The following is a 15046-nucleotide window of genomic DNA, read 5'->3' as shown; positions in this document are numbered from 1 at the left end:
AATATGTCTGTCCTTTCAAAGTACTTATCAAATAATTCCGCCTTTGAAATCATACCAGGTCATTAGAATAGTCAACAATTCCTTAATTTTTGAAAATGATTTCAGAATAAAAGAAAAAAACCTAAGTTAATATATTAACTGTAATACAATTCTTTTTTAACTTTTGGTAACCATTAATTAATCTATGACTTAATCAAAAGTTATATTTTCATGTGTCTTTAAAATGAAAAAAAGACTCTCTCACGAGTTTTTGAAAACTGGGTATGATAAATGTGTTCTCTTAAAACTAAATTCCAGTGGTATTAAAGACCACATGCGGGTTGGTATTGTGGCACAGCGGGTTAAGGTTCTGCCTGAGAAGCCAGATCCCATTCATTTCTTGGCTGTTCCACTTCCTATCAAGCTCCTTACTAATGCATCTGAGAAAAGCAATGAAGATGGTCCAAGCACTTGAATCCCTGCCACCCACTTGGAAGACCTGGATGAGTTGCAGGCTCCAGTTCTCAGCCTGGCCCAGCCCCCTGATGTTGGGTCCATTTGGGGAGTGAACCAGCGGGTGAAAGATCTCTTTCCCTCTCTCTCTGTGACTCTGCCTTTCAAACAAATAAATCCTTTAAAATACATCATGTGTTAAAAACTATCTTTGAGAAAAAAATTAGTAGCATATCTGAGTTGATGGATTTTACATTATTTGTTGTATATTACAGAGATTGCCTCATGGTTTTCTGCCAAATATGAAACTTGAAGTTGTGGATAAACGAAACCCCAGGTTGATTCGTGTTGCTTCGATTACAGATGTTGATGACCAAAGAGTAAAGGTATACACTTTAAATTACTATGTTATATGTTGGTATTTTTTCCCACACTTCTTTTGTTTCCCCATCTCTCCTGTTCTCTTTACCTTCCAATTTTTCATTCATCTACACAGTGGTTTTCTAAGAAGGAAAGCCATTCTGTATCTGACCTTGAAGACTGGACTAGGGATAATAGGATGGTTAAAGTGGGAGGCAGTGTAACTGACACAGAGGCATTTCGAAGTGCTGATATATGTGTACAGTAGGAGAAAGCCCTGGCTGGGTCTTCCTTTCTAGTAACTACCTTCAAGGGGAGATTCCCAGCTCAGGTGTATCTGGGTGTGCAATGGGAAATCTGTAGATTAGATACGACCGACTTTGAGAGGGAGTCTGACACTTTCTGTCTGATTTGCTGCTTAGACTTTTTCCATCAACTCTCCTTTTAAAAGTTTCAGTTTTGTTGGCATTATCAGGTTTTTCTTGGAATTGTCATTAAAAACCCTATCAAGAACAATTAAGCGTTTCTTTGTAAAAAAAAAAATAAAAACACTTTATTCACTATAGCCAAAACACAAGGTTAGATTTTGAATGAAAGATTTGATTAACTGATCTGTAGAGTGTCCTTGTTAATGATGTTCTAAATACATCTTCAAAATGAAATTTTCCTGAAATGAAAGCTTTTTATCTTTTTTATTTAGAGAACTGAAAGCATATTGGAATTCAGTCAATCTTCCATAGCATGGAACAGTTGAAAAAATGATTTTTCACACGAACTCCAGATTATTATCAAAACAAAATGATTGAAGTCAACTAGTTTTAAAAGACACTAAGTTGAAAGATATATTTGTCTGATATACAGTTTGATATAATTTAAAGGAAATGTTATTTGATATATCTATAATTTGAAAGTAATAGCTGATTTATTTTATAGAGAATAATCAGACCTAAATTTTGGTAAAGTTTAGAGATGACTGTCCAGTGTGGCCATTGATTCAATAGCAAATATTGACAATGTCATTCATTCTAACAAATATAGATAGTGGCTCTGTTAAATTCCATTCAGGGATAATATAATATAGTCATTTTCTTCATTAATACCTTATTATTACTGTTTTATTTTAAACTAAATTTTATGCATACTGTTAAATTCTTTGTTTTTTGTTTACTTTTATGGAATTTTTTATGATAATGAATTCTGGTAACTGATTTGTAAATTGAGTCATATTTCATCATTAACTTTTATTATTAACTTTTATTTTAAAATTGTTGATTCTAGGAAAAGCTTGATCTTAATAGCGTATCAAATAATACCTAGAATTTAATTGACAAACTATTCTTTTTATTCATGAGATAGAAGGTGTAGTAGCCATTGATTGTTTGCTGCTGGCTTATTATGGGGTATGCTGGACTAACCTGTTACCTAAAAATATTCTAGGAAAATATTTTACTATTAAAGTGAACTCATGCTTCTTATTTACTATCTCAGCATTTGCCTCTTTAAATCTCTGAGCATTTAATAGATTTTTCCAAAAACAATTTTCACCATCTCCTTATTCTTTTTCTTTCATGGTAGTTGCTCTGTCCTTTATTGGAGGAAAATGAGTTGAAAAGTATTTGGGGACTCTGAGAGGATTATACCCATAATTGTTATCTCTGTGGCATAATGGAAATCCTGTTAGGGTTTTAGGACTAAATTAAGATGTGTCTGACCTGTGAAGTGGTGACTTAAAAATGTGAAATAAATTTTTCCACATATCATTTAGTCCATCAGAATCTGTCACTCTTGATTGACATTAATGTCCTAAGGCTTGCTTACTGCTGGAGCTGTTTACAGCCTATTCCTAACAAATTCTGCCATGGACCCTCCACTGTCCACCTCGATCTGTCTAGTCCTGCAGTTGGGTAGACAGTTATCTTTTCCCATAAGGCTGAGAGGGAAAGACTGTATCTGTTTCCTGGCCATTTTCCAAATAGAGAAGAATCAAAAGTAGCAGCATAGGGAGCAGGCATTAACTTATAATTTACTCTGGTTAAGATGCCTCTATCCCAATTTAGGATGCCTGGGTTCAGTTTCTGGCTCCAGCTCCTGACTTCAACTTGCTGCTGATGTATAAAAAGGTAGTGGAGATGGCTCAAGTAGTTGTGCCCCTGCAAGCTACATGACAGACCCAGGTTGTGGTCCCAGCTCCTGGTTTTGGTCCTGGACGTTGCAGGCATTTGGGGTAGTGAACCAGTTAATGCAAGTTCTCTCTGTCTTTAGCCACCTGTTTGTCTCTTTTTGTCTCTCAAATATAAACAAATAATAATAAAAATATTGTCTTAAGATTTTACTTATCAGTTTTTCTATGGTGGAAAAGACATTGAAAATGAGTGTCAGATTTTTATCTCTGAATTCTCATTAAAGGAGATCTCTTCTTTGCCTGGCATATTCCTTTATTTTTCAGTTAATTTGTTGATCATCCCATTCTGTAATTTTCTCCTTTAAAGTCATTATCCTTCAAAGATTATTATTATATACTCCCTAGTACATAATAGATGCTTAATATTTGTCTGGCTTATTGATGAGTGAGTGAAGGAGTGAATGATGCTAAACATTCTTTGAATCATAATCCATTTTGGTCAAAAAGCACCCCTCCCTGATTCTTAGTTCGTGTCCTAATTACTCTTCCACTAGAAATTTAATTGACCATAACATAGCAGAAAGAGCCTCAGGAAAGGACTGCTCTGGGTTTGAATTCCAATTGACTCTTATATAACTGTGTTATTGACTTGGTGAAGTTACTCAACTTATTTGATCTTTTCTTATCTATAACATGATGTGATCAATACAGCTACCTTCTAGGATTTTTTTTGTGTGTGTGAAAATTCAGTAAAGTACAATGCATGTAAGATTTCTAAAACTTTATAGGCACCTCAGTAGTGGCTGCCACTGTTAATAGTGCAAGCCGGCGCCGCGGCTCACTAGGCTAATCCCCCGCCTTGCGGCGCCGGCACACCGCGTTCTAGTCCTGGTCAGGGCGCCGCATTCTGTCCCGGTTGCCCCTCTTCCAGGCCAGCTCTCTGCTGTGGCCAGGGAGTGCAGTGGAGGATGGCCCAAGTGCTTGGGCCCTGCACCCCATGAGAGACCAGGATAAGTACCTGGCTCCTGCCATCGGATCAGTGTGGTGCGCCGGCCGCAGCGCGCCGGCCGCGGCGGCTTTTGGAGGGTGAACCAACGGCAAAAGGAAGACCTTTCTCTCTGTCTGTCTCTCTCACTGTCCACTCTGCCTGTCAAAAATAATAAATAAAAATTATAGTTAGTGCAAATGCCCTGTGCAGCTCTCCCAGGGTGTGTTTATTTTCTGGGTTGATGAAGGAGCCTCATGAAAGTATTTAGCATCTGTAGATGGGAAAGGAAAAGTTGACATGGTTTGGTGTAAAAGGCTTGGAGCTTAGGGCAGACATTTGGCATCTTGGACAAAGCATCCAAGCACCACTTGGGATTCTCACATATGTGGGACAGAGTCCCTGGTTTGAGTCCTGGCTGCTCAGCTCTGTCCAGCTTCCTGCTAATGTACTTCCTGGGAGGCAACAGATGATGGCTGATGTACTTGACTCCTTGCAACTCACTTGGGAGATCCAGATTGAGTTTTGGTTCCTGGCTTCAGCCTGGTCCAACCATGGCTGTTGCAGGCATTCTGGGGAGTGAAACAACATGACAGGAGCTCTCTTGTGTCTGTCTCTGTCCCTGTCTCTAACTTGGACTCTCAAAAAAAAATGAAAATAAATAAATAAAATTAAAAAAAAAAAAACAGGGACTTCAAATGTGATTGAGCTGCGTGCTTCGGTCTGTGAGTGAGGTTAGCTTGTTCTGTCAGGAACTACAGTAATAACAGTGGCAGCAGTGACGATGGCTCTCACGGCTTTACATGTGTTGATGTGTCCTCACCTTAACCATGTGAGATAGGTGCTGTTATTATACCCATTTTACAGATGAGGGAACTGAAGCCCAGAGAGGTTAAGCTATTGATCCAAGGTCACAAGTTGGTTTATCAGGCAACAGAATTTTACACTCTAGCTTTCAAACAGAGTTTTCTGATTTGAGCACTGATAATCTCCCTACTCCTTCTACTCTTATGTTCTCATTTTTATCCTAATTTACACTCTTCTGAGTGAAGAATAGATGTGTCACATTAGGAGTAGAGACCTCAGCCACCACTGTATTTTGTTGTCTTTCTTTTCTGCAGGTTTGCATGTGGAGCTAGCATTCCCTTGCTTCATTCCTTTTTATCACTCTACATGTATGTAGCTTCCCTTATGTGATTTATGAGTTCTATTTTTATAACTGCTCTTTGGAGATATAATTCATATACCATAAAATTCAGTGCTCTTGATTATCTTCACAAAAATTTATATTTATCACCATGAAGTTTAGAACATTTTTGTATTTTTATCACTCCAAAAATGAAACTATGCCCAGTTAACATTTATTCCTCATTGTACTCTCCCTCAATTTGCCTATTCTGGGCATTTCACATAAACTAATACATGACTGCCTTCTTTTATTTGACATAAAGTTTTCATTCCATTTCATTGCCAAATAATGTTCATTGTATAGACGTACCACATTTGGTCTGTCCCCGTATCAGTTGATAGACATTGGTTGTCTCCATTTTGGGGCTGTTTTGAATAATGGTGCTATGAACATTCAAGCACCTTCTTGTGTGGCATGTGTTTTCATTTCTCTTGGGTTTATATCTGAGAGTGAACTCTCTAAGTCCTGTGATAACTATGTTCAAAATTTTAAGGAACTACTGAAATGTTTTCCCACGTACCTGCATCATTTTATGTCCCCGTTAGAAGTATATGAGCGTTCCTGTTTTTTACATCTTTACCAACACTTGTTACTATCTGGTATTCTGTTTTCTTTTGTTTTGTCTTGTTTTAGCTATCCTAGTAGGTCTTATGTTCTTTAGATCCAAAAATACCGAGTTATCATTGTTTTAATATGCCCATTAGTAATATCATGGCCAAAATAAGTTGTTGCATGGTTTCAGTAGCAGAAGCAGTAAGCGTGGTGCAGGTAGTGGTACAAGAATCAGAAGTAACAGAAGTAGTAATAGTAGAGTAGGAGCTTCCTGTTACCATGTACTGTGCTCTGAGCACTGAGCTAAATGTGAGGTATGTCAGCTCTTTCTCGTCACATCACCTATTTTAGGTAGGTGTTCTTCCTGTTGTGCAGCTGGCACAGAGAGCTAAGGAATTTGACCAATGTTTCAAGGAGTTAGGATTTCTGCACCCAAAGCCAATGTTCTCTACATGTGAGCAGTTACTGTCATAAGCTAATTGGAGGTCATGAATTGTCAAGATGCAGGATTAGCCAGGGGCAGCTTAACTATAGATACTCTACTCTCTTGGACTCATGAATCCACTTATCCTAGTCAGCCCTGATATTCTACTTTTCATTCTGGAAATATTAGTTTGATCATGCATGCTTCATGAGTAGGTGAATCTTGAGGTTTTACTTGCTATGGCAGGATTTGAAGATGCTATTTTCTCTTTGTATTGATACTAGACTTATTAATTACCATGGTTACTCTCAATAAATATTAATGATACATTCAGTGTATCTTGTTCAATTGTAGTGAGCTATTAGGTTTAATAATTATCCCTTTGTTTTGTTGCACAGTGAACTCTGTCACATCTAAAAGCCCATTATTGTCACCTTATCAGGAAATGCACATTAAATTACAATAGACAAATGGATGCTTTTAGAAAGTTTGGTCTTTCTTTGAGGGGAGAAAGTATTCTTCTACAAGTAAATGTAAAGGGAGGACTTAAATCAGAGTAATACTTGATAAATATTTGCCCTGTGGGAACTTCAGCTAAGCTGTGAAATGAATTATAAATGAATTCCAAATAGATACTTTAGGAAGTTCTACTGAATCATTAATAAATTGAGTCTTTTCAGCAAGTCTTTTCATATTTAATGCATTAACTGGATGTATTTGTGGCATTTCCAAATGAAGTAAGAGCGTCATGACCATGAGAAATCATCATGGTAAGTTGTCTGCTTATATGACTACAAAATATTTTGGATTTTAGGTTAAACCAGTAGGTTCAAAAACTTTTGTTTGAAAAAACACCTGCAGTAGCCGGCGCCGCAGCTCACTAGGCTAATCCTCCACCTAGCGGCGCCGGCACACCGGGTTCTAGTCCCAGTCGGGGCGCCGGATTCTGTCCCGGTTGCCCCTCTTCCAGGCCAGCTCTCTGCTGTGGCCAGGGAGTGCAGTGGAGGATGGCCCAGGTGCTTGGGCCCTGCACCCCATGGGAGACCAGGAAAAGTACCTGGCTCCTGGCTCCTGCCATCGGATCAGCGCGGTGCGACGGCCGCAGCGCGGCGGCCATTGGAGGGTGAACCAACGGCAAAAGGAAGACCTTTCTCTCTGTGTCTCTCTCTCACTGTCCACTCTGCCTGTCAAAAAAAAAAAAAAAAAAAAAGAAAAAAGAAAAAACACCTGCAGGTGAATCAGTGCTAAGCAGAAGTCTAGTACAAGTCAGCGAATGCCCACTTTAATTAAGCATTGCCTGTGCTTTGGGAATGTTGCTTGACCCTGGTGAGTCCTGGTTTAATTATCTGTCAAGAAGAGAGCAGATTCGGGAGTAGGTCGTCCCACTTGCCAGTTTTTAGAGTGGTTTTTGGAAATGACTTTCAAATATGAGGATAAGACAAGATACTAACAGAAAAAATAACCATCCTTTGAGCTAAACTTCTAATTAATGACTACTACAGTGTCACAATGACTGATGATTGTCTTCATTTGGGAAGTAGACTGGCATTGTTTTCAGAAAGTATTATGACCAATTAATATAACTTTTGGAATAGGTGAAACTAAAAATTCGTGTCACCTCTGATTTCCAGAAAAGTTGAAGCTGGTAGAGCACGCTCCCTGGTGTATGTGTGTTAGTGTAATTGTAGATGCAACAGCAGCAACAGTAACACCAGTGATGGCTATTTAAAGCTTCTTTCTCAGTCCTTACTGCCACCTTGTAAGGTAGATATTGGTGTAGAATCAGGCACAAAGAGCTTAAGTAACTTCCTCAAAATCACACAATATATAAACAGTAGGGCCAGGTGGGATCTGGAAGGCCTTGTTCTACAGCCTAAGCTCCTAACCCAAGGTGAAGTTCCTTTTCAAAAATGAGCCAGTGAGTAAGTTTTTCTGGTTTTGAGGGTCTCATGGTTTCTAATGCAATTTCTGGATTCTGTTGTTTATCACAAAAGCAGCCAGACACAATATGTGAATTAATGAATGATATGTTTGTCAGATGTCATGAAATACTCTTATTCTGATTTTTCTCCAGCCATTTAAAGATGTAAAAACCATTTTTAGTTGTGGGATGCACAAAACACAAATAGTTAGGCCCTGTTTGGTGTGTGGACCATAGTCTTCCAATTCCTTTCTTAAGAGATACTGCATTGATTAGATTATGAGATGAATTATTGTTATCTTTAGTATAAGTAGTTTTGTGTCCTTGAATTACTTTTTAATTTGACTTTTGAACCAGAACACATCTATATGTAATTTTCAGTCTTGTTTTAGATACTCAGTAAAAGCAGGTAGAAGAGATGAGACCTATCATGCAATCAACAGCTTCTTGATTTAAAAGTAAAAAAATTTCCTAGTCTCAGTTAATCACAGTCCATTCGTTTGGTTTCCAGTGTGAATATAGCCAAGTCACTGAAATGATATACACTCTCTCCTGTGGTAGGCATATCCTCTGCTAGAATTGTCTTCCCCAAGAATTTTAAGTAGAGACTTAGCCTTCACATTTTTGTTAACTTTGATATAGTTATATATCTTTGATACAGACAGAACAGAAGCATAGCCTGTCCCCCCTGCCCCCACCTACAGTGATGCCCACCCTAAAGCTCCTTGGATAATATTTACCCCTCTGGAAATTTCCCAGCCTGGTATGTGAGAGCTAATGAGCCTGCTATGAGATTAATAAGTTAAAGACATCAGCTTAGTCATGACCCAGACAGACTAGAAGAGTTCCCAGTTTTCTATTCTATTTTTAAAAGATTTATTTATTTAGAGAGACCTTCCGTCCACTTGTTCACTCCCCAAATGGCCGCAATGACCAGGGCTGGGCCAGGCCAAAGCCAGGAGCCAAGTTTTTCCAGGTCTCCCATGTAGGTGCAAAGGCGTAAGAACTCGAGCCATTCTCTGCTGCTTTGCCAGGTGTGTTAGCAGGGAGCTGGATCAGAAGTGGAGCAGCTGGGACACGAACTAGTGCCCATATAGAATACCAGCTTCGCAGGAGGTGGCATTACCTGCTATGCCACAGCACTGGCCCCAAGTTCCCAGTTTTCTATGCAGAATGCTGGCTGTGTAGAGACCTCTATAATAGAAGATCATGATGTTGCAGACCTGTTTTGCTCTAAACTATGATTTAAGGTTATGCATGTTTATGAGTGAAGACTGCTATAGAATTGCTATGCTGAAAAATGTGCATACATCTGTACAAATACTTGTCTATAGTTGCATTTCAAGGGCTAATGGGTCTTTGAGTAGGACCCCATTTTGACCTAGTGACTTAAGTTGATAAAACAAGGTCTCCATTTCACACACTCTTATCATTTCATTCATTGCCTTATATACTCAAGAATATGAGCCCCTTACCTGCTGTGATAAGGAAGCCTGTTCTCTCCCAGACCCTCAACTGGAAGGTGCAGTACAGGCTCATTGAATTCCTTCGCAGCAAACCAAGATTCTATTAGAATTGTCCTAGCTTTGGAGAAGACTTCATACTCCGTGGCTTTCTGGAACACAGTGTACTCTTTCTGACTGGCTGCAGCTTTGACATTGCAGATGCCTTTTCTCATAAGGACACTTAGCTAATTATGCTGAACACCACATCTTTGTATCACATTCTCCCTTGGAGGAACTCTGTTTTTACCCCTGGACAAACATCTTTCAAAAGTAAATAAGTGAACAGAACACCCTGAGACACACAGATGAGGCTAATGGTGAGCACATTTCTTCTTTGTTCTTAAATCTGGCATTTCTTGTGATGTGAAAAAGAGTTATAGACTTAGGAAAAGGAGATTCGTTTTCAAAACACCAGGTTAATTATCTACAAAATGCAGTTGTGTTACTGTTACTGTAACAAAGTACCACAACCAGTGCTTAGAACCACTCTAGTGCACTATGTTGCATTTTTCTAGGGCAGAAGTCTCAGGGGGCTAAAATCAAGGTGTCAACAAGGCTGGATCTTTCTGGAAATTTGGAAAAGAATCCATTTACTTGCCTCTTTCAGCTTCTAAAGGGTGCCTTTATTCCTTGATTCAATGTTTCTTTCTCTATTTTGCAGAACCAGAAGTGCACTAGAATCTTCTATCTTATATTCATGCCTTCCTTCTGAAGGATTGCTATGATAACTATGGCCCTAATGGATAATCTAGGATGGTTTTCTCCAAGTTTAGATTCTTAAATTAATCATACCTGCAAAATCCCTGTTGCCAAGTAAAATAGCATTTCCAGAGATCAGGAATTAGGATGTGGGCATCTTTAGGACCCATTATTCTGCTTTGCAGAAGTTTTGTGTAAAATTAGAGTATTCAGCAAAAAGAAGTAGACAAGATGAGGTTGGCTGCTTAATCAGTTAGTAGCTTTTGTCTACTGAGTACCCCAAAAGTGGAAGAGGGCATCAGGGGGCTGAGGACTCTAGGTAGGGGGTTAAGACGTGCAGTGCACACTCCAAAGCTGGTTGCAGAGTGAGGGAAGAATCACAGTGCACTGTAGCAGGGCATGGCCCAAACCCCCAAGTGCTACAGAAGTCATAGCCGATGTAGTGAACACAGTGAGCAGAGATATGAAGAGGCAGATGTCTTATCATGAAAAGCAGCTTTCCCCTTGGAGAAAGTATATGTATGTCTTATTTTATTGCATTTCCAAACACCAAATGCTTCTATTTGTTATCATGTGGGAAGACACAAAGGATACATTTAATATTTGAATGGATGTATGTATGCATCTGTGTCCACATGGAAGCTTACAGATGAGTCTTAAGAAAGTCTATGAGACATATAAATTACGAAGCGCATGATGCGTGGATTTCAAAAAATTTCACACCAAAATAAACTTATCTTTCACTTTCATTGCTGCACTTTCTTAACTTTTTGAAATACGCCTGCACATATGTTAGGACTTTGTTCTTCCTTTTTTAGATTGAGAGCAGCCCTTGGGCAGCAGTTCTATACTACATCTTTCTATGGCCCTGAGAGAAAGTAAGTCACAATGCCTAGCTGCATGGCAGTGGCGACAAAGCCGTGAGTGCTCGCTTAGCTGCAGAGGCTGGGAAGGAGAGTCCCAGCTCCCCAGCTGCTGCAGAGCGTGTTCTTCTGCTGCTACTCAGGAGAGGTTTGTTCCCAGTGCCACCAAGCCTGCAGCCCCACCAGGACTTTGTGCTGCCTTTTCAGAACCAGCAGTGGGCTGTGGGGGCAATGGGACCAGGCTCCATTCACAGGGATCATCTTCCCCCGATGCAAGGGGTTTGTTGATGGAGAAAGAATGGACATACTGTAAACCCAGAGAGTGGATTTGTGTTTGAGGCTGTTGCACCAAACAGAGGGGACAATGAAAGTTGACCAATTGATGGGGTCAGGAGGCCAGCAGGTCAGCCTCAGAGAACAGGACTGATGGTGTGAGAGGTGAGCCAGCTGTTTACCTGAGATAGGCACAGCTGTCTGCCGACTTCAGGGCACACAGGTTGGCAGCTGAGTGTTCTTCCCAGAACTGGACGTGGCCTCCATGGACTTATCAGTACAAGTGAGGGTGAGGGTTTTCTAGAGACTTTATCATCAAGACCAGTAGACTCTGCATTGGCATCCCCCTAGTAGCTTGTTAGAAGTGCAGAATTGGGTCCTCTCTCCATTCCTGAATAGGAATCTGCATTGTAATGAGATCCCCACCTGGTCTGCCTGTGCACTGAAGGTCGAGACACTTGTCCTCAAGTATGAATAAGGAACTTCTGTTTTGCACCACATCCCATGGTCTTTCTGTCCTCTGCCTCAGTTTTGATATCATTCTCCACATGGACTAAGTGCTAAATGCATTCCCCTGTAAGCCCGGTGCAAGTGGCTGCTTTTGGCCCAGATTTCAGCAGACATTAAGGTCTGGGTGATTCCCTGGGGAGCCCTCCCACCCAAACACTCCTGCTGGAAAGCAAAGTTTGCTAATGAACTTGAAATGTGTATTCCTAATTTGGTTTCCTATGTGAGGCTTTGTGTCAGAGGGCCATGGTGCTGGCACACTGGTGGTCTTTGGATTCCTGATGTAATCGTGTTTCTCTATTTATCCTTTTTATTTAGTGGGAAGCATGGTAATTATTATCTCAGGTTCTATACAATTACAATTATCTGGGTTTTTTTTTCTGCCTCTTTGCTCCCTGTGAGTCTTCGGGTTTCTCGCTTCTTCTTAACCTCTTTCTATATGTGAACATACCTATGGCCATGCACTTGGGTTGTTTCTTTTTCCTCTCTATACTGGTAGTTCTCAAGCCTAATTGCATAATTAAATCACCCAGCATGCATCAGTATGCTATAGAACTTCCCCAGGTGATTTTGATACTCTCCTGACCTGAAAATATCTGCTTGGTTCTCTCTCCCTAAGTGAGATTACCCTTCTTTTTGGTTTTCAGTACAATAGAATCACAGAGGCTCCTAACTTTCAAATTTGTATATGTTGCCATGACTACTGTCCAGAACCCCAGACTCGTATATTTGACTGTCTCTTTATACTTTCAGTATGTTAGTATGTTTCATGGTACTATCTCCTAAACTGAACTCATCCGTACATATACCCAAACCTGTTTCTTCCCTAGGCATCCATTGACAGCCTTTTTATCTACCAGGATGCCCAAACTATAAACCTGGAAGTCAATCATTAAAGAAAAGATTTACTTATTTATTTGAAAGAGTTATATATGTAGAGAGGGACACACACACACACACACACACACACACGGGGTTGGGGGGGTGAAGAGGACAGAGAGAGAGAGACAGAGACAGAGAGAGATGGCCACAATTGCTGAAGCCAGGAGCCAGGGCCCAGGAACCAGGAACCTCAAAAAGGTCTCCCATGTGAGTGGTAGGGGCCCAAACACTTAAAGCAGTCGGAACAGGAACTGGTGCCCATATGGGAAGCTGGCATCACAGGTGGCAGCTTTATCTGCTATGCCATAATGCTGACCTTGGGAGTCAGTCTTAATGTCTACCCATCTCAGAGCTGCCACATACAGTCAACCACTGTTTTCTGGAGCTTACAACTCCAAATTACAAATCTCTGGCCTCTCACCTCTCTCCAGTTCCATGATTGCCACCCTAATGATAGCTGGCAACATCTCTTACCTCTCTCTGAACTCACTTGAGACCCTGTCAACATGTGCTACACAGAGATGTCAAAGTGACCTTGAACATGAAGTGGATCACATGAATTCCTTGCCTACAGCCTTCAGTGTGTTTCCATTGCATAAGTAAAAATGAACTGTTTAATCGCCCTCCTAGATCCTGCATAGTCTAGTCCTGACTTATTCCATGCATTATCACATTTAGAGATAACCATAAAATATGGAGAAAATTGAAAAATACCAGAATTTGACAGTGACTTTTGATTTCGTTAATTTGTCTTTTAAGTTGACAGTAATACTTCACTGTTAGCTGTCTGCGAATGGGCCACACTCTGTCTTCTGCTTTTGAAAAAGTTGGGATTCCTTCTTGGAGAATTGTCTACTTTCTTTTTTTCCAAAAAAAAGGATATATGTAATTAAAAGTCAGAGTTATAGTGAGACACAGACACAGAACACACACACACACACACACAGAAAGAGAGAGAGAGAGAGAGAGAGATCTTCCACCTGCAGGCTCATTTCCTAAACTATGGCAACAGCTGGTGCTGGGCCAGGCCAAAGTCAGGAGCCAGGAATTTCATCCAGGTCTCCCAAGTGGGTGGCAGAGGCCCAAGTACTTGGGCCAATTTCCACTCCTTTCCCAGGAGCATTAGCAGGAAGCAGGATGGAAAGTAGAGCAGTTGGGATTTGAACCAACACTCATAGGGGATACAGGTGTCGTAGATGGAGGCCTAACTCACTGCATTGTAATGCTGGTCCCAAGAATTCGCTACTTTCTATTTTATTTTATTTTATTTTATTTTATTTTATTTTATTTTATTTTATTTTATTTTATTTTTTTTGACAGGCAGAGCGGACAGTGAGAGAGAGAGAGACAGAGGAAGGTCTTCCTTTGCCATTGGTTCACCCTCCAATAGCCGCCGCGGCCTGCGCAATGCTGCCGGCGCACCGCGCTGATCCGATGGCAGGAGCCAGGTACTTATCCTGGTCTCCCATGGGGTGCAGGGCCCAGGTATCTGGGCCATCCTCCACTGCACTCCCTGGCCACAGCAGAGAGGTGGCCTGGAAGAGGGGCAACTGGGACAGAATCCGGCGCCCCGACCGGGACTAGAATGCGGTGTGCCGGCGCTGCAAGGCGGAGGATTAGCCTAGTGAGCCGTGGCGCTGGCTCGAATTGGCTACTTTCAATACCCAAATGAGTAATAATGACTTTTTCATAAATGATTTCTGCAATTGGCAGATGGAAAAGTTCTTCAGATTTGAATTGTCAGATATATTTGGCTTTCAGAGTCACTAAACAGATAAAAGTTGGGGTGAGGGATGTGCATGATAGAATTAAGGAAATAAAAAAAATCTTTTTTGTTGAATTATTTCAACAGACCCTCACTTACTGAGGTCAGCAGATTTTTTTTACTAATGCATGGAAGTAGGCTGAATTTTTTGTGAGTATAAATGTGTAAGTAGATGGTGAAGTTTGAAGCTAATATGGTCAATATTTGTACATGTGAACCACATGTAGATACTTTTAGGGTCATTTAGAGTCATTAGGTTTGCAGGCTGACTGCAAAGGTGTTGCACAAAGAATCTTCAGTGAGGCAAGCACTGCTGTCTTGTGTAGCACAAGGTAGTCAAATTGGCGTTGGCATTCCTGTCTCCAAGGGGGTTGTCTGCATTTTGCTTTGAATTCCTACTATAGACCCTCACTTTACTGGAAGTGTAATTTTAGGCCTTTTTCACATTGTTGGCATTTCTGATTGAGGCTAAATTTAATCCTAAAACTGGAGAAAATCAAAGAGCCATTCCAAAAGGCCTGACTTCAAATTTATATCCACAAATGTTCAAGGTAACCCCACATCCAA

At 40.5% G+C, this 15046-nt stretch overlaps 1 protein-coding gene across 1 annotated transcript in view; it reads left to right on the top strand.

Annotated features, from left to right (window-relative positions):
* Window positions 1-15046, top strand: part of L3MBTL4 (L3MBTL histone methyl-lysine binding protein 4) — a 554392-nt gene that overhangs the window by 261953 nt on the left and 277393 nt on the right. Inside the window, exon 12 of the mRNA XM_089304912.1 lies at window positions 708-818. Within this exon, the coding sequence (XP_089161038.1) occupies window positions 708-818 (111 nt within the window). The remainder of the gene's footprint in view (window positions 1-707; window positions 819-15046) is intronic.

This window comes from Oryctolagus cuniculus, chromosome 10 (assembly GCF_051225735.1).
Source record: "Oryctolagus cuniculus isolate XC-2025 breed Fujian yellow rabbit chromosome 10, ASM5122573v1, whole genome shotgun sequence".
NCBI classification, from domain to species: Eukaryota; Metazoa; Chordata; class Mammalia; order Lagomorpha; family Leporidae; genus Oryctolagus; species Oryctolagus cuniculus.
Note: the sequence above shows the minus strand (reverse complement) of the source record. Positions and strands in the feature narration are given on the sequence as shown.